This window comes from Carassius carassius, chromosome 1 (genome assembly GCF_963082965.1).
Source record: "Carassius carassius chromosome 1, fCarCar2.1, whole genome shotgun sequence".
Lineage (NCBI taxonomy): Eukaryota > Metazoa > Chordata > Actinopteri > Cypriniformes > Cyprinidae > Carassius > Carassius carassius.
In genome coordinates this window covers 41,541,542-41,560,740 of record NC_081755.1, presented here as the reverse complement: position 1 = coordinate 41,560,740, position 19,199 = coordinate 41,541,542, and the positions used below count along the sequence as shown (strand labels likewise).

General features: G+C 38.1%; 2 protein-coding genes across 2 annotated transcripts; one reads left to right on the top strand and one right to left on the bottom strand.

Moving 5' to 3' along the window:
- Positions 1-5,919: 5,919 nt before the first annotated feature.
- On the bottom strand, positions 5,920-8,163 carry shfl (shiftless antiviral inhibitor of ribosomal frameshifting). Its single transcript, XM_059550634.1, has 8 exons — positions 8,137-8,163; positions 7,715-7,850; positions 7,263-7,312; positions 6,976-7,008; positions 6,648-6,719; positions 6,383-6,535; positions 6,183-6,286; positions 5,920-6,094 (listed from the first exon to the last, which is right to left on the bottom strand). Exons 1-8 carry the CDS (start codon positions 8,161-8,163, stop codon positions 5,920-5,922), a joined length of 750 nt encoding a protein of 249 aa, XP_059406617.1.
- Positions 8,164-13,183: 5,020 nt separating this feature from the next.
- zmp:0000001048 (retinol dehydrogenase 8) lies at positions 13,184-18,956 on the top strand. Its single transcript, XM_059550509.1, is given in 7 exon segments — positions 13,184-13,310; positions 13,312-13,383; positions 13,864-13,987; positions 16,960-17,139; positions 17,225-17,318; positions 17,949-18,132; positions 18,221-18,956. Coding segments are annotated over 7 exon segments (900 nt in total). The 5' UTR covers positions 13,184-13,274; the 3' UTR covers positions 18,431-18,956.
- Positions 18,957-19,199: the final 243 nt, after the last annotated feature.

Sequence of the window (19,199 nt, the reverse complement as noted above, 5' to 3'; positions counted from 1 at the left end):
TTACTTCGAGTCAATTATTTGAAATTACATCAACAGTTATATGATGTTTCATTCAAAGCAACTTCATTCAAAGTGATGTCAGTGGTTTAACTGATTTTTGCTGCTGCCTTGTCCTCAGGTGCTGCTGTCAGTCTCTTCTTCAGTGTCATCTAGAATGAGCCCCTCGATGCCATCTATCAGACTGCCCTGACTCAGACAGGTGTTGACAGTGGATCCGCTGCTGAAGTGAGCGGGGCTGGGGTAAACCTCCGCAGTTCAGTTTTAACATATGTAAAATCAATATAAAATGGCATTCACAACCCATTTCACTTCTGTAGTGAGTAACAGTGGGGACCAGAAATCTAAAAACACCTGTGTTCACAGAATTCCAAAATATGGAATTCAATAAAGCAATAAGCCCCAAGAAGCCATGGTTTACAGTGAATTTATAACAGCTGGGGTTAGCTGTTATAAATTCACTGTAAACCATGGCTTCACGGGGCTTATTGCTTTTATAAAAATGTTATTCCATATAGTAAGGTTTCACAAAATAAAACAGAGCAAATAAAGTGTAATGATATAAATAAAATTTTCCTCCAAACAATGTAGTTCCTCAGAATCAGTTTTGCTTGCAACAAAGTGGTGGCTGAGCATCACACAAATGTAAACAAAGGTGCATGTTTGTAGAGTAATTTACAACAGCTTCAAATACAGCTCAACCTATCAGAATCTCTGAACTATCTGTTTTATAAAATTGTATTTTAAACCGGTAAATAAATATATCAAAATGAAAACATATAAATGTTATGATGCAAAATAAATGACAAATATCTTAGACTACACTATTTCTAAGTCAAAATCAAATAAAAAGTGTGTTGTTCTCTTTTTGATGTTTAAATGTGTGATTAATAAATATGTGTGAGCTCTTTGTAACTTTCACACCCCTCTGGACTGTTGATTGTGGTTTCTCCCTCTGTGTCCATATTTGGTTGTTCCTGTTCTTATTATTAGTTAATCACCTTCATTGTGCTCACCTGTTTCCCCCACGTTATCTGCCCTGTATTAGTTTCTATCTTCTGTGTTCTAGATTGTTGGTTATTGTGAATGTCACCCTCTGCGTGTGTGCCTACCCTGTCTGGATTACCTGTTGTGGATTATTAAAATATTAATGTATTCTTCATCTTCGTCGTCCTGCTTGTTCTCTAGCACACCACAGCCATGACAGAATAACCAACCTCAAAAAATTTTAAGTTGCAACGCCCCTCCTTTCCATTTTACTTCTGCTTTTTCCCAGTGTTTTATTTACAGTTATAGATTATTTAAAAGATCTCCTTCCCGGCCACCATCCAGTTGTCCTCCTCCTGCTGCTGGAGCAGAAGGAGATGCCTCTCGAGGTCCACCAGCAACATGGGCAGCAGCCTCTGCGGATTCTTCCTGGCAAGCCTCAATGAGGAGTGCAGAGCGTGGCTGTCCATAGTTGGACCTCGGGAATCATTCACTGCCTTTGTGGGAGGATTGTCTTGGAGCTTGTGCTGGACCGTGGGATGGCCATGGGTCTGCCAGTCTCCATCGGCATCATGGCTGGTAGTTCTCTCTTCTCCTCCTCCAGTCTCTGAGTCCCTGACTCTGCCTTGCCCCTTCAACCCAGCGGCTCCACCATGGCTCCTAGCTCCCTCGCCTCCACCATGGACCGTCAATCCACCAGATCCATCGACCATCCGCCGCCTCAGGACTCTACTCCTCCAGCTCCGCCTCGTCCCACCGTCCCTCTGGCTCTGTCAGGCTCCTCATTCCCTCTGGTTCCACCTCAGTCCTCGGTTACTTTGGCTCTACCGCAGCCTTCCGGATCCCCGCCTCCACCTCAGTCGCAATCTGCTCCACCTTGGCCCTCCGGGTCCTCCCTGTAACCCTGGCTCACCGGCTCTCTGTCCCAGCTTCACCATGGGCCACTATCATGGCTGTGACCTGGGTCTCGTCTGGCTCCTCTTTCTGCTCCGGTTCCCACCTGTCGTCTCTCTGGCTTCTCCCTCTGTCATCACCACCCTGGACTCTGTTAGCCGTCCTCCACCTGGGAGTCTGTCCTCCACTGGAACCTCCGCATGTCTGGTCTGCCTGCCAGCTCTTTGCCTTCCCCTGTCACCATCCCATATCCACTCCTTTGTCCTCCTCCTAAGTCCCCCTCTGTCCCTCCCCATTTCTCCATGGCACGAGGACGCGCCTTCCGGGAGGGAAGTTGTTTGTGGACTGTTGATTTTGGTTTCACCCTTTGTGTCCATATTTGGTTGTTCCTGTTCTCATAATTAGTTAATCACCTTCATTGTGCTCACCTGTCTGCCCCTCATTATCTGCCCTGTATTAGTTCCTCTCTCTTGTGTTCTAGTTTGTTGGTTATTGTGAATGTCACCCAGCCCTTTCTGGATTACCTGTAGTGGTATTATTAAAATATTATTGTATTCTTCATCTTCGTTGTCATGCCTGTTCTTTAGCACACCCCAGCCGTGACCGTAAAAGACATTCAGATGTCCTTACTTTTTATTGATGCTGCAGAACATGATCATCAGGTTTTACAGAAACTTGTGGAGTTCATGCAGCTTAATTATAGCTTGTATTGATGTAATTATTTTTTTTAAGCTTTAATGATGGATTTGTTTCTTACATCAAGCATCATTTTGCTTGTCAAAACATTCATTCTAAACTAGTTGTGTGGATTACTTGTGTATTGTGATGTTTTTATCATATGTTTGCATTCTCATTCTGACGGCACCCATTCACTGCAGAGGATCCATTGATCTGCAAGCGATGCAATGCTAAAATCTGTTCTGATGAAGAAACATACTCATCTACATCTTGGATGCCCTGAGGGTGAGTACATTTTCAGCTGTTTCTAATTTTTAAGGTAAAATATTCCTGTAATATAATTTGTAATGAAAAACGTTATTTTACATGAGACATTTTCAACAAAACAGAAACATTTACATAAGTGGTATCAAGACTTTTACACACCATTGTAATTCCCGAAGATGCTGGACGTTTACTCTGAATAAATTTTATGTTCAAATGGTGATCCATACCAGAATGGGTCACGCAGAACACTCCTAGAACTTTTCAAATCTGTTTGCTATTATTTCTGTAAAATGTATAATATAAAATGTTAACTAGCATTAACCCCTTAACTGTCACCCCCCATTTTTTTAAATAGGCATTAAAGTGCACTATCCAAACTAAAATTGCTTTAATTTATGAACACTTTGGAATATAAACATAAGGTTGGTCTCTTTTTAAAGAAGAAAATTAGCAGATGTTGGCAAAAGTGGAATTTCTTCAAAATATTTAAGTATCAAAAAGTTATAGAAGTTTAAATGTACTAAAAATAATATGCGCTATATTAATTTTATTATATTTTATTTATTATAAATATTTTACATAACAGTTTGTACTCTAAAATTGGTATAAAATTAAAGCCTTGTGTCTAAATAAGTTATGTTATAAATTTGAAGTTGATATGAAAAAAATTGAGGTTCCTGTGAGATTTTATTTAGGGCGTCATACCACACACAGCCACCGGGAGTCATCAAAACTATTTTGAATTTTGCTTAATGAATTTTTCTCTGGATTTCTCTGTGAATTTTACTTCTATCTCAAAATAACTCAAAAATATGAAATCCTGAGACTCAGACCTTTCCAATGATATGTTTGTTGCCAAGATTATAAAAAGTTTTGGTTCTAGAAGACCGTAATACGTTATGTTTTATGACACTTGACCCTGCCCACTAAGGGGGAGGTGACCGCCATTAGATTTTAAAGTACCATTTCCATGGTAAAGCAATGTCCGATTTCAAAATGTTTTCACAGGATGAATCTTGAGCTTCTAAGCTTTCAAATGATATATGATTTATGATGATTACTAAAAGATTTCTTAGAGAAAAAGACAACAACAAAAAAGAGTGCCAAGCGTCCCACAGGTGGGACGGTGACAGTTATGGGGTTAAAGGGTTAGTTCACCCGAGAATAAAAATTACTCCATTTTCTACTCACCCTCGAAGTATCCTAGGTGTATGTGACTTTCCTCTTTCAGAATAATCCATTTGAGGTTAAATAAAAAATTTTCCTTGCTCTTCCAAGCCTTTTTAATGGGGTAAGCGGGTGTTTGTTGTCAACTGTTCAGAAGAGGTGAAAAAAAGTGTGCGCATCTGTAATAAAACCTCCTGAATGAATAAAGGCCCCCTGTAGCGAATCCATGCATTTTTTGTAAGATAAATATCCTCTTTTTCTCAATTCTGCTGACTGTGGGGAACCAGAAGACGTGCAGGTGGATGTTGTAGTTCGTCAGTGCTGCATGCTTCGTGATTAGTGTGGTGAGAGAACAAAACAAAATGCCGGTCACGAATTAGAAGCACAAAATGAGGATTTGTAAAGAAAAACATCACAGGATTTCGAAATAAGCCAAGATGAGACTGGTTTTTCTTTGTTAAAGTAAGGAAACTTTGTTTACTTTGCTCCTACATTTCCCAGATGCACGCGCGTGACGCATACGTCTTCTGCCTGCACGTCTTCTGGTTCTCAACAGTCAGCAGAAGTGAGGGAAAAAAAGTGTTTATTACGTTATTTATTTACATTTATTTTACAAAAATGCATGGATTCACTACAGGGGGCCTTTATTCACCCCCCGGAGCCATGTGAGGGACGTTTTATTACAGATGCGTGCACTTTATTTCATGTCTTCTGAACAGTTGACAACAAACACCTGCTTACCCCCATTGAAAGGCTATGATGAGCAAGGACAATTTTTAAAATAACTTAGATTGGATTATTCTGAAAGAGGCAAGTCACATACACCAAGGATGCTTGGAGGTTGAGTAGAAGATGGACGAATTTTCATTCTCTGGTGAACTAAACCGTTAAGTTACTGTGCTAACAGAATACATAAATTATTATTTGGCTATTATTTACCAATAACTTGCACAGGTGACATCAGTTGAAAATAAAGTCAAAGCCCTCTGAAAAGCAGTAGTCTGTTTTATTCAAACAATTATGAACATTTTTGCATTTAGATAAAGAAGAACTTTGCCTGTTGAATATTAAAAACATATAAACAAACAAAAAATTTCCCTAATTGCAGATTCAATTATTAGGTCTGTCAGCATTAATATTTTTATTCTTAGATTTCTCAAACTGACACCATGTGTCCCAACAAGACGTGCCGCGATGCGATAACGTATCTTTTCTATGTAGTTTTTGTCCTTAGCACCCGTGACAGCGACACGTGACGATAAGTGACACGGAATTCTGTTTTAGAAATGTTTTTTATTTTCTGCCTCGTCGCGGCAGGAACACGTACAAAATATGACAGTGATAATTTTAAGAAATGACTATGTGCTTTAGTCAGTGTTAAAAGTGTCTAATGAGAGTTTGAATATTATTTTGCGTGATCTTTATAGCCATAGTAAAAGCAACAATAGATATTTTACCTAAATTATGCTAAAGCAAACTTGCGTTAAAACGGTGAACTCACTGCGAACCAACATCCATAACAAAGATGGTATCACTCACTCACTCAAAACTGTTCAGTCCATTCACATTTGAATCATCTATTTTCAGTGTCCACTTTTCTTTACTTAACACTCGCCATGTTTTTGCTGTCACATCGTAACTCTACATTGGACGCGAGAAAGCACTGCAAATAATTAGAACTTTGTGTCAGCACATCCAAAAAACTGAACGATTCAGCAGTTTTCTGTTGAGGATTTGTCACGCACATATTGAGGAATACAAAAAATACAGTGGTCTGCAGTGTTGCAGGAAGTTAACATATTTTAACATTACTTTAATTGATTGATATTCGTGCTCTGAATACTGTATATAATTAAGGCCTACTGTAACACCTTAAGATTGTGCAAAACTTCTTGTGGTCATTGTGTCAAACAGCATCAAATTACCCATTCAATTATAACAGTCTTCAGCTAGGCAGCTGTGCTGATTTCTGCTTCTAGACCCAGGCGTCTTACTCTTCATTGGTGGTAGAATCTTTGTGGGGAAAATGGCTGAGCGACAGCCATAACAAGGAGAACATCCATCCATCCGACCAAAACCAGAAACATATGTTAATACAATACTCCTTGTCATATGCAGAAGAGAAAACAATGCCATGATTCTCATTAAAAACTGAAGAACAGCAATACAGTAAAGCATACATAATGTCTTACTTGAAAGTCCGCAAACAGTTTGGACAGTTAAACTCTGCTATACCCCACATTTTGTTGGCTGGCACAGGGTCATACTTATTTTTGCATCGATGACAGCTTGATACCTATAACAAGTCAAAAGCACACAGATGACTGCTAAATCTGGGAAAAGCACAGAGTGAATGTGATTTTATCTTGTAAGGTGTGGTCAGACATCATACCCCTTTCCTCTGAGGCACACAACGCCACCAGTCCCTGTCACATGACTCGCAGGAAAACTGATGTATGACAGAAGGGATCTGGTTTGCCTGAGCCTGGTCAAACTCCTGGATCTCCTCTGTTAGTGGCAGAACTCGTAGATGTGCCCCGAGCTCCTGCAAGCATGTCTGTGCATGTTAGTTCACATTGCTTATAGTCCACATACAGTTCTTCAGTATTAGCCTTTGTGCAATTGATAATTCAAGTAAACAACTTAATGCAACTAACCGCTATATCAGTATCATCATTGGGTTTTTTCTTGGCTGGTGCCTGAAGTGGGACAGGAGTGATGCAATAAGACTATGGTGTAACATGATGTTTTATTGATCCTGTAAATCCACATCCAAAGAGAGAAACTCCTTCTTGTGCTAACTGACTAGCAACACTGGATCCAGATGACTTGGCAGGTTTTTCTGTTCTAGAAATTTTTAATGACTATCTCCATTATACAATTAAAAACTGTAAAGTAGACTGCGCTAACTGGTACTTTCATTTTACAGAGATCATGTAACATAACAAATAATGTTTGCAGGTTGTTAGGAGATGGCTATGATTGTTTTTCATCAGCTTTGAGTTCCATAACCACATTCTATATAAGTGCAGAGTAAGTGTTAATGAATAACACTGAATTATACAGTGACCCAATCACACTTAATTTCATTGCATTAACAAATGGCTCTCTTTCAATGCTTAATCGCTGTTATTTTGTGAACTAATGCAATGTCATTCATAAATGTAAAGTGTGACTTCCATGTCCCATTACTTTTTTTGCTACAAAATAGCTACATCTACATGCTCTTTCCATAAATGTACATAAACTGCTTAAAGTCACCTGCACCATACCTTAGCTACAGGGTCATCATTCAAAGCGGACTTGTCTTCCTCGTCCAGCTCTATATATAAAGAAGACGTGAATTCGATACAAAAAAACAACTTAAAACGTGAGCAACGGCACATAATACATATGGTTCTAAAAAGAATGTGGGATACACGTGGCCTAATGGTTAGAGATTTTGACTTGTAAACCAAAGGTTGTGGGTATGAGTCCTGGGTCTTAGGGACTGTAGGTGGGGGACAACCAGTACTGTCTTCCACCCTCAATAACATGACTGAGGTGAGACCCTTGACCAAAGGCGCTGTGCCCCGTGTGTGTGTTTGTTCACTTCTCACTGCTGTGTGTGCATACATTTGGATGGGTGAAATGCAGAGCACAAATTCCAAGTTTGGGTCACCATACTTGGCCACACATCACGTCCCTTTCTTTCTTTTTTTTTCTGAAAAGGTTTGCACTTTACCCCTGTCCTTATTTGCCATCAGGGCGACACACATTGCAACCATATGGTTGTTTCCATAGCATCGCATAAACAATACAGCTTTGTTAATCTCAATAAGTCCATGAAACTTCTCTCTGTCGCCTCTTTTTTTCCCCAACTAAGTCGAGAGAGCGAGAATATTCACATGTATTTATCTTTATACGAAAGAACAACCACGCTGTATAAAACAGAAACTCAAAACATGTGTGTGGCCTTTAAAAATTAATACAAATTGTGATTTATATGCAGGAAAACATCAATCCATTTTAACCTAAGTACAATAGCCTATGCACTATGACTGTTGAGGAAGTTACTGCAAACTTCCTTTAATAGCGTGTCATATTGTATCCAATAAAATATCACGCCATTTAACTGTATGTTTATACGAATAACAAATACTGTACCTCCACTTCTTCACGCATTCGACTCATCTCTCTACCGTTCGGTGTGGTTTTGTAGCCACCTGTAATGACAGCGCTGATTTTGTGATCACAGGCGTCATGCCCATTAAATTCTGATCTCTTGAATCTGTTCACGAAAAAGAATCACTCAGGGCTGCGTTTCCCAAAAGCATCGTAAATTTCAGATTATTCAGTATTGTTCAGTAGCTAGGCTAATTCACTTAGTGATAATGTCCTTTGAGTCATTTTAACTCTGTATAACGAATAAACATACCCACCTCCAGTTTAATGCATGGAAGAACGATTTAGACAAGATTAGTTCACAGACACCAATTTATTCATGACTAGGGGTGTCGCGATATACCGGTATTGACGATAACTGTGATATTCAAAGCAACAATTATCGATATCGTGTTAATTTCGTGTGTGACGATATACCCCAATATTTAAAATGAACAGTTCTCTTATGATAACAACACATTTAAATACTCAAGCGCCAGTATCTGGTTGAGTGCCCAGGTGGCAGTATTGTGCCTTAACGCTGACACTGTCACACAAGAAGAAGACGCAGCGCTCACAGCTGCACCGAGGAGAGCCGTGTTCATCAGAGTAAGTTGACATTAAGTCATAGACTGGAAAATATTATATAACCTATTAACAGCGGTTTTCTGTGTTCATATACTTAAAGGGTGACTATCTTAATAAGTACCGCGTTTTCTTTACTTGTCTTTGTTTTTTTATTTGCAATAAATCGCCTGTTTGGAGTAACACTTTATTTCTTCGTTCAAATCTATTAACAGTTACATGATTAAAACTGATCTTGAAAAACTGAGCGACCACATTTCTACATTAAACTCTGTATAATGTTAAGTTGGTTTCAGTGCCATGCACTTAATGCCTCATCTGCGGTCATTCTTCAATAAGGTTCATTAGTTAATTACATAAGTTAACACATATAAATGACATAAATAATAATGAACAATATTTTCACAGCATTTATTAATCTTAGTTCATGTTAATTTCAGCATTTACTTATGCATTATTAAAATCTCAAGTTGTGTTTGTAAACATTAATGTACTATGAACTAACATGAACAATGATCGACTATTTTTATTAACATTAACAAAGATTAATAAATTGTGTCATAAATGTATTGTTCACTCACTGTTCATTCATGTTAGTTAATAAATGAAATCTTATTGTAAAGTGTTACCATTAATATTTATTCATCATACCGTTGAACTTGATAGTATCCCCCCCTCCCCCAAGGTTTCTATAGATATCACGATATATCGATATCGTGAATTCTTATTGCCACAATAACTGTGATATGAAAAATCTAATATCGTGACTGCCTTATTCATGACTATATATAAAACGAATTTTCTTTTTATAGTAGCTGAAATGCAGAGGTGGGTAGTAATGAGTTACATTTACTTCGTTACATTTACTTGAGTAATTTTTTGGGGTAACTAATACTTTTCGGAGTATATTTAAAGATGGGTACTTTATACTCTTACTTGAGTAAATTTTGGGGGAAAAATCTGTACTTTTACTTCGTTACTGTGGGCGACGCTCCTCTCGTTACTTTATCTTAATGCCATAAATGTTATAACTGCTTCAGTTTATTCCAAACGCGCCGTCTACTTTTCTCTGGGCAATGAGCGATGCCCAGTCGTGTATGATTCATTCTTTTGAGTCAATTCTGTTCAAAGGCTTGATCAAACCAATTTGCAAACGAGTGAATTGGTTCATGAATCAGTTTGAATGAGTTGTTCAGTTCCCTGCCGCACGCACTGAGCGTCTGAAGTGGTTCACTCGGAGTTGTGACGTTTAAGAACAGAAAGAGCGTTGAAAACGTGGCTGGAACTGCACTGAATTGAAAGCAAATCTGCAAAGGATATTATTTGCTAGCGATGGAGATCCTTATTAGATGAACACCGCGTGTGCTGTCTACTGTTCAACAGGTAATAACTTGGGCTACATTCCATTACAGTACACGATACCACTGTGACATTAGTTTGTTGTACGTGTGGCTTATAACAGAGGGGAGTCAAGTTGAATGCAGCTTCCAAAAGACAAAATATTGCCGATTAAGATTTTATTAATTTTAATAGGCTACAATAACACCGACGTGAGAGCGATCAGTGAGTCATATCATCATCTGCTAAATTCAGATCTGTGATTGCTTGCTGGCGCTGAGCCTGAGACAGACGCGTTTTTACAGCACTGCGCATTATAACCAATCACACATGATTCTTTTGAGCTTATTAAAGCATTGGCCAATCAGAGGTGTTCAGATGAGTCATCGCTGAAATGCCGGTGCTTCCTTCACTCGCTCACTGACTGAATACCTCTTTCTGGCGAATTCTCTCGCAGAAACAACAAAGTGCAGATGTGTGTACGAATCTTTAATTAAGATATTGATTTCACAGTGTTAACAGTTTCAGTGATTTTAATGGGAGTTTCTGAGAGTGATTGAAATCTAGACTGTCAGTGAAAATGATCTTTAATAATGTAAATGTTATTTGCTCTCTTTCTGAACCATGAAAGATTAGTAGCAATATTTATATCACATTAACTTTCAATGTTAAATTCACATTTAATATAAAGTCAGTCGTATTAAAAATATGTTTTGGCATGACACCTATATCTGTTACTTAAGTAAACAGACAAGGTTTTATGGAAGTCGTGGCCTAATGGTTAGAGAGTCGGTTGTGAGAATCGAAAGGTTGTGAGTTCGATTCCTGGGCTGGCAGGATTTGTGGGTGGGGGCAGTGCATGTACAGTTCTCTCTCCACCTTCAATACCACGACTTAGGTGCCCTTGAGCAAGGCATCGAACCCCCAACTGCTCCCCGGGCGCTGCAGCATAAATGGCTGCCCACTGCTCCGGGTGTGTGCTCACAGTGTGTGTGTGTGTGTGTGTTCACTGCTCTGTGTGTGTGCATTTCGGATGGGTTAAATGCAGAGCACAAATTCTGAGTATGGGTCACCATACTTGGCTGAATGTCACGTCACACTTCACTGAAATATATACATTTATACACGCACACATACATTTTATCTATATATCTAAATAAAAATAGGCTCAGTACATATGACCCAAAGTAACTAGTAACTAACTACTTGAGTAGATTTTTTATCCGATACTCTTTTACTCTTACTCAAGTAACTATTCAAGACTAGTACTTTTACTTTTACTTGAGTAAATATTTCTAGAAGTACTTTTACTTTTACTTGAGTACAGTTTTTGGGTACTCTACCCACCTCTGCTGAAATGTATTTCATTTAATGATTTCCAAATGTCATTTTCAATAAACACTTCATTTAATTTGATGTATCACCAAAGCATACAGCTTCAAAACAATTTAGGATATATATTTTATTCTATATGCCTGATGATGATGATGATAGGCTAATCATAATAATATTTTTTATTACTAGCCTATTATTATTATTATTATTAGTAGTAGTAGTAGTAGTAGTAGTAGTAGTAGTATTTTTGTTGTTTTTGCTGTTGTTGTTATACATTCAATGACTTCAAATCCCAGGGTTCTCTGAACCAGTAACGTGCGGTGAAATCTTGTCATGGGTAGGCTGTGACCTATCAATGTGTGGAATATGTTCATATATTCATTCAGTTAATTTAGCAACCCAGGTTCATATCAGGCATCAGATCGCTGCCTACATTCAGCAAAGTCAGTCATGTGAGGCTAATGCACAATCAAATATAATAATCAAATTAATGGACACATCTATCTTATGACTTATACAACAAACAAATGTTTTGTGCGGGACACAGAAAAGGAGGCGGCGCGGCAGCCTAGTCACTCCATCAAAATGCGCAAACGCGCACAGACAGCCACGGCGCACACACACACGCACACACACACACACACACACACACACACACACACCTTTGGTCTGGTGACGGCGCACCAGGCTACAGTCAGAAAACATTGCGTCAGCAGTACAGCTTTAAAGTACAAAAACAGCTTATGCGCTCCTACAAACTGCTAGGCGCACACACCGACACGCAAGTATACTAGATGCTAGTATTCGGTAAGCGCGCGGATTGAGTGAGAGCGAGTAGATCACGTGACATGAAGCAAGCTCGGTCTCTGCCTCAATGTTGATAATTCAAGACAGCATGAGAACTGACTGCGCATGCGCAAATCTACATAAACTACGTTCTATGGACCAAAAGAGGCACCGCTCACCTCTGCCTCAATGGCCATGGCTTTTGAATTTCCTGCATGAAACAACAGTTTTTAGGAGCAAACAATGGCAAAATTAGTATATTATGTGTATTCCTGAAAATTTTTGTTACAAAAAATAATATTTGGAATACAATTAATGCAATTAATAATGTGGTGAATTAATAAAGCTATAGGAATTAATAAATGTAATGTCAACATTTCCTTTGGTGAGGCACTGCCTACCCTGCCTACCCTGACCGCACGTCCCTGCTCTGAACGCAGCTCTGCACATGACTTGTTTTCACAGTGCAGTGTCGTGTCGCTCTCGCGCAGAACTCGTGCGTTCCGACTGAAAGGAGTTTATGGATGACAAGAGGTCTGTCAAACAGGTTGTGTGCTTTTGTATCTCATGTTTTGTTTTCACGCAGTGCAACTGTCGTCACTGTCATTTTTAACGCTAATTAAAACGTGACGACCTTTATAAAACATAAGACTTTTCATGCGGTTTAGATTTGAAATATATCAAATCTCTACAGACCAGTTAAAACAAGCTCACGAGGCGCGCCGCCGTGATGAGAAAATCTGAATAAAATTTAATCCGTAGTCCAGAAACCTTTCTGCGTTCTAATTTATGTTCCCTTTAATTGTTCAACTAGCACGAAAAATGGGAAACCTAAATTCAGGGTTGTTGTTACAGTGTGCTTCCTGATTTTTGTATTTTTAAGAGCTTGTAAATGTACGTTGCACTGCTGCTGTGTGCTGTAATATATTTACATAGGCTATATGTGTAACTGAGATATAACGTACCAAAAGATTATGATAATAAGATGGTTGTGATTTTGAACAGAATATTAGCTATAGCTATGGCAAATGTAATGCTACTAAAGTTTAATGCTTTGTAAGTGGTTTCAAATTAGAAATTATCCTTGAACGAAAGATATGGGGACACGAAAAGTTTTGGTGACCGGATCCTCCCTCTGGAATTGGTTTGGCGCTGGCTGTCCGTCTCGCAAAAGATAAATTAAGGCGCTTCAAAGGTAAGAAGACTGCATATGAATGTAAAATGACTCTTAGAATTTTATAAATATGCATTATGTATATAACAACATTATAAAGGAACAGTTTCTAATACTGTTCCTTCAGTGATAAATAACTAGCAAAGGAACAAAGAAGTAAAACAATATTAACATTGTAGTAACTACTTATTTTAATTTTGACATGAACATTTAACCATTTACAGAATCAATGCATAATAATATGTTTATAATTAGTGCATTTTATTTTATTTGTATCATTTAAAAAAAAAAAAAAACAGACTATGTACAATTGCAAAGAAATTGATATTAAATTGCAGTTTTCTTTGCATCTTACTCCTATGGTCAATTTTCTGCTATTCCTCTGAACTTAACACTGTATCATACTGGAAAATTTTGAGTCATTAGCCAAAAAAAAAAAAACCGTTTTGCTTTTAACTGAGTGGTATTACTTACTAAGTGGTTAAGTAAAGTTTGTTGTTAGTTAATCGTAGCTGGAGAGAACAGCTGGAAAATCCCTCAACATATCGCTGGAGATCCGACAGCTGGATGCCACCTGTGAGGACTCCATCAGAGAGTGTGTCAACAGCTTAACAGATCGACAAGTGGAATGGATGTGTTAGTTATCTTTGTTTCTGAGCAATGCAGCTTCATAGAACTATAACCAAAATTTGAATGAGTCTTTTGACTTGACTAAAAGCTTTTCAATAGTAATAGTAAATTTTTATACCACATTTAATATGTCATGTGACACACAGCAGCCACAACAGCACTTATGTTTTATTTTTTTCCTTTTTATTCGAAACATTCCCAAACGCATTAACTGAATTATCATGAAATATCTTGCATCTCACCTTAATGTTGATCTATATGGGCCGTGGTCAAAGTAACCTAATAATGTAATCTATTAACTGTGCATAAAAAAACCTGTCAGTTTACTTAATAGATATGGGTGTCATGCCATAACATTTTTAATAGGACTGAGTTCATATTTAATGTGAATAAAAACATTGCGTTAAGCTTCTAATCATAACACTTTCATTGTACAGAAGGAGAGCAGAGAATCTTGTTCGGGCACTTTCAAAAATATCCATTAAAATCACTGAAGTATACACTGTTAATTGAATATCTTACAGATTCGTACACACATTTGCCCTTTGTTTCTGACGAGATAATTCGCCAGAAAGAGGTATTCAGTCAGCGAGCGAGTAAAGAAAACCCTGGCATTATAGCGATGACTCATCTGAACACCTGATTGATATTAATAAACTCAAAAGCAACGTGTGATTGGTGTAAAAACACGTCTGTATCTGGCTTTTTGAATTTAGTATCTGGCGACATGACGCGCGGAACTTTCTAATCACGCCGATGTGTTTGTATTAAATATATAATTTTTTAAAAAAAAATTGTAGTTTGGAAGCTGCATTCAAAATCCACTTGGCTCAAAACTTTGAATGGGCATGACGCCTCTGCTGCTGTCAATCGATTTAAACAAATTAACAAGTTAATCGCAATATCCCACCTAACATTAAAGTTTTTTATAAATACTTTTATATTGCAATAATTTCACATTCAATCTTCAAATTAATGTAGAAACAACATGAATACAGTTATGTTTAATATTTGTATAATGGCATCTATTTTGGAGAGTATCACTGATATCACTGACATCTCTAGGAAAATGTTCTTTCCCCTAATATTTAACCATTAACTAGCCATTCAACATTATAAGAGCTATCAATTTAAACATTTATTAGACTAATTAAAATAACTTCTAATTTAGGTGAACTTAAAACAATCCTTGCATAAATCCATTGTAATAAATGTCATATTTAGTTACGCGGGAGAGTTTACTGACTCACAATTAACATGGGAGACATTAAAGTTGACCCTCCTCATGGAGGTCCCAGAACTACAGGTCCTTCTAAAAAAAATAGCATATTGTGATAAAGTTCATTATTTTCCATAATGTAATGATAAAAATTAAACTTTCATATATTTTAGATTCACTGCACACCAACTGAAATATTTCAGGTCTTTTATTGTTTTAATACTGATGATTTTGGCATACAGCTCATGAAAACCCAAAATTCCTATCTCAAAAAATTAGCATATCATGAAAAGGTTCTAAACAAGCTATTAACCTAATCATCTGAATCAACTAATTAACTCTAAACACCTGCAAAAGATTCCTGAGGCTTTTAAAAACTCCCAGCCTGGTTCATTACTCAAAACCGCAATCATGGGTAAGACTGCCGACCTGACTGCTGTCCAGAAGGCCATCATTGACACCCTCAAGCGAGAGGGTAAGACACAGAAAGAAATTCCTGAACGAATAAGCTGTTCCCAGAGTGCTGTATCAAGGCACCTCAGTGGGAACTCTGTGGGAAGGAAAAAGTGTGGCAAAAAACGCTGCACAACGAGAAGAGGTGACCGGACCCTGAGGAAGATTGTGGAGAAGGACCGATTCCAGACCTTGGGGGACCTGCGGAAGCAGTGGACTGAGTCTGGAGTAGAAACATCCAGAGCCACCGTGCACAGGCGTGTGCAGGAAATGGGCTACAGGTGCCGCATTCCACAGGTCAAGCCACTTTTGAACCAGAAACAGCGGCAGAAGCGCCTGACCTGGGCTACAGAGAAGCAGCACTGGACTTTTGGACAAATTTTGCATGTCATTCGGAAATCAAGGTGCCAGAGTCTGGAGGAAGACTTGGGAGAAGGAAATGCCAAAATACCTGAAGTCCAGTGTCAAGTACCCACAGTCAGTGATGGTCTGGGGTGCCATGTCAGCTGCTGGTGTTGGTCCACTGTGTTTTATCAAGGGCAGGGTCAATGCAGCTAGCTATCAGGAGATTTTGGAGCACTTCATGCTTCCATCTGCTGAAAAGTTTTATGGAGATGAAGATTTCGTTTTTCAGCATGACCTGGCACCTGCTCACAGTGCCAAAACCACTGGTAAATGGTTTACTGACCATGGTATTACTGTGCTCAATTGGCCTGCCAACTCTCCTGACCTGAACCCCATAAAGAATCTGTGGGATATTGTGAAGAGAAAGTTGAGAGACGCAAGACCCAACACTCTGGATGAGCTTAAGGCCGCTATCGAAGCATCCTGGGCCTCCATAACACCTCAGCAGTGCCACAGGCTGATTGCCTCCATGCCACGCCGCATTGAAGCAGTCATTTCTGCAAAAGGATTCCCGACCAAGTATTGAGTGCATAACTGAACAGAATTATTTGAAGGTTGACTTTTTTTGTATTAAAAACACTTTTCTTTTATTGGTCGGATGAAATATGCTAATTTTTTGAGACAGGCATTTTGGGTTTTCATGAGCTGTATGCCAAAATCATCAGTATTAAAACAATAAAAGACCTGAAATATTTCAGTTGGTGTGCAATGAATCTAAAATATATGAAAGTTAAATTTTTATCATTACATTATGGAAAATAATGAACTTTAGCACAATATGCTAATTTTTTGAGAAGGACCTGTAACTCATAAGAGGCCAAGAACGCCCTTTTACACTCAAGGGTCAAACATCCCAATCACACATACTGTTTGATTTAGACTCTTCTTCACTGGTTTGTAGTGAATAAAACCGGTGTGGGTATGATTGGTCCTTTGGAGTGTCAGAATGTAAGTGCTATGCAGGAACTCTTCAACACTAACTTCTTTGGGCTGGTGAGACTGGTAAAGGAACTGCTGCATGACATGAAGCGGTGTCAGAGTGGACACATCATAGTGATGGGCAGCGTCCTGGGAATCCAGGGTAATACCACATAACTCATTTATTATAAACCCTATACATTCACAACTGAAAGAATCATATATATATTTAGAGGACTTTTTTTCAGGACTACTTTTCAATGATGTATATGCTGCCTCTAAATTTGCTGTAGAGGGGTTTTGTGAGAGTCTTGCCGTGCAAGCTATGAAGTTCAATGTCAAGTGAGTACACAATAAAACAGATTTAGCAAACTGATAAAAAGGGTTAGGTTGAGGTAAATTCACTTTTGATCAGCTGGTCCCAAAGTGATTTTTAGTGAATGTTCCATTCTAGTGTGCAGGTAATATAACATTAATCAAATAAAAGGCCACTTAAGTGAATATACAATACTTAAAGAAAAAAACACTTTCTTAGCTGTTTCTTAACACATTTAAGTACACTTTTAAAATGTGCACTTTGTAATAATGTCAAATTAAAAGTATTAAGTCTTTTGTCATGCTTTAAAGAATTAAATAAATTTTTGTGTCGACTAACAGACTAAAGCACATATAAAGTACTTCATTAAAATTGTTATTGTAGTGTATTGTTTGAAATTACATGTAAAGTGTCCGAAAACATTACATTCAATTCACACTTAAGCATATTATTTTTATAATGAAACCTCCATTTACAAGTATGCTATAGTGTACTTTTTTAACAAGGGTAAACATGCAGCAACCACAAAGTTGCTAAATAACATATTTTTTTAAGTGCATTATATTATGTTAATGATCCATAAACCATATAATAATAAAACCATAAATGATTCAATTCATGCATTGTAAGTATGGCTTCTATACAAATCTCACAAGCATGACGTTAGTGGAGCCAGGCCCAGTTGTAACGGAGTTTGAGAAGAAAGTGTATGAAGAGGCAGAGAAGATGGATCTCTCAGAGACTGACGAGGAGACAGCTCGCATCTTCCGTCAGATCTACCTGAAATATTCACATGAAGTTTTTTACTCAGTAGGCCAGACACCTAAGGAAGTGGCAGAGGTGAGTGTGTGGATGGACTGTTCTTTTATTTGTTAAGGCTCCATGTTTAACTGAGTGACAGAGAAATGTCTCTTTTTTTTTCTTACAGAAAACTCTCCAGCTAATTGTGTCCAAAAACCCTCCATTTCGTCATCAGACCAATCGTTTGTACAGGCCACTGACTGCCACGAAGCATGCTGAACCTACAGGGCATCTACCCATAGATCCATTCTATAAATTGATCTTCCAGCATGACCATATGTTCAATGCTAGTCTGAGTATTCTACGCATACTTCACAGGAGAATGGGTGCTGCCTAAAAAGCTCTCCATTGATTCTGATGAAGAAAAACTTTACAAAACCATTTCAGAGACAGTTTTATGCCCCAAAAATGGGTCAGTGCTCAATGCAAATAATAAAATGCAGCAAAAACAGATAGCATAGCAGCAGGTTTACTATTATGACGGTTTGCAATTTGATGTCTAATGTAAAGTCTGGAATGGATACTGAAGCAGTGTTCTATCTTTAACCTCAAGACAACTGTAATAATCATGAATACATGAAGTACATAATGTTTAGATGCAAACTGCAGTGTAACAGCTCTAGTGTCCTTTTCATGTTGTAATGCTTTTTTACCAGTCAAGGAGCTGTATTTAGAATTTAGAAACCCTTCTTATTAGTGGTGGACGTTAAGTGAACTGCAGCCAGCAATTTATATGCTCGTGCTTGCCCTAGTGCACATGTACAAGAGACTTAAGGCCATTCAGTGCCCGATATACTCATGAAGTACTTTTTTAGTTCTTTGCTTAGAAGTAAAATAATGCTGGAAATAAATTGGCTACCAAACATCTAGATGTTGTTCATGCTACTAAGAGCAAGTTTAGATGAATATGTAAATGTGGGCTGATAATATAGTTTATGCAAACAGCAGCTCCCACAAACATGCCACAGGAACTGCAGCTGCCGCGATTTGCACTTGTTCTCTCTCACATGTTTTCCTCTCAAAATAAACACAACAAAATGGCAGAGGTGAGAAAGCAGAAGCTAAGAAAGTATCTGATCATTGCGATGTAAATATGTTTGCACGAG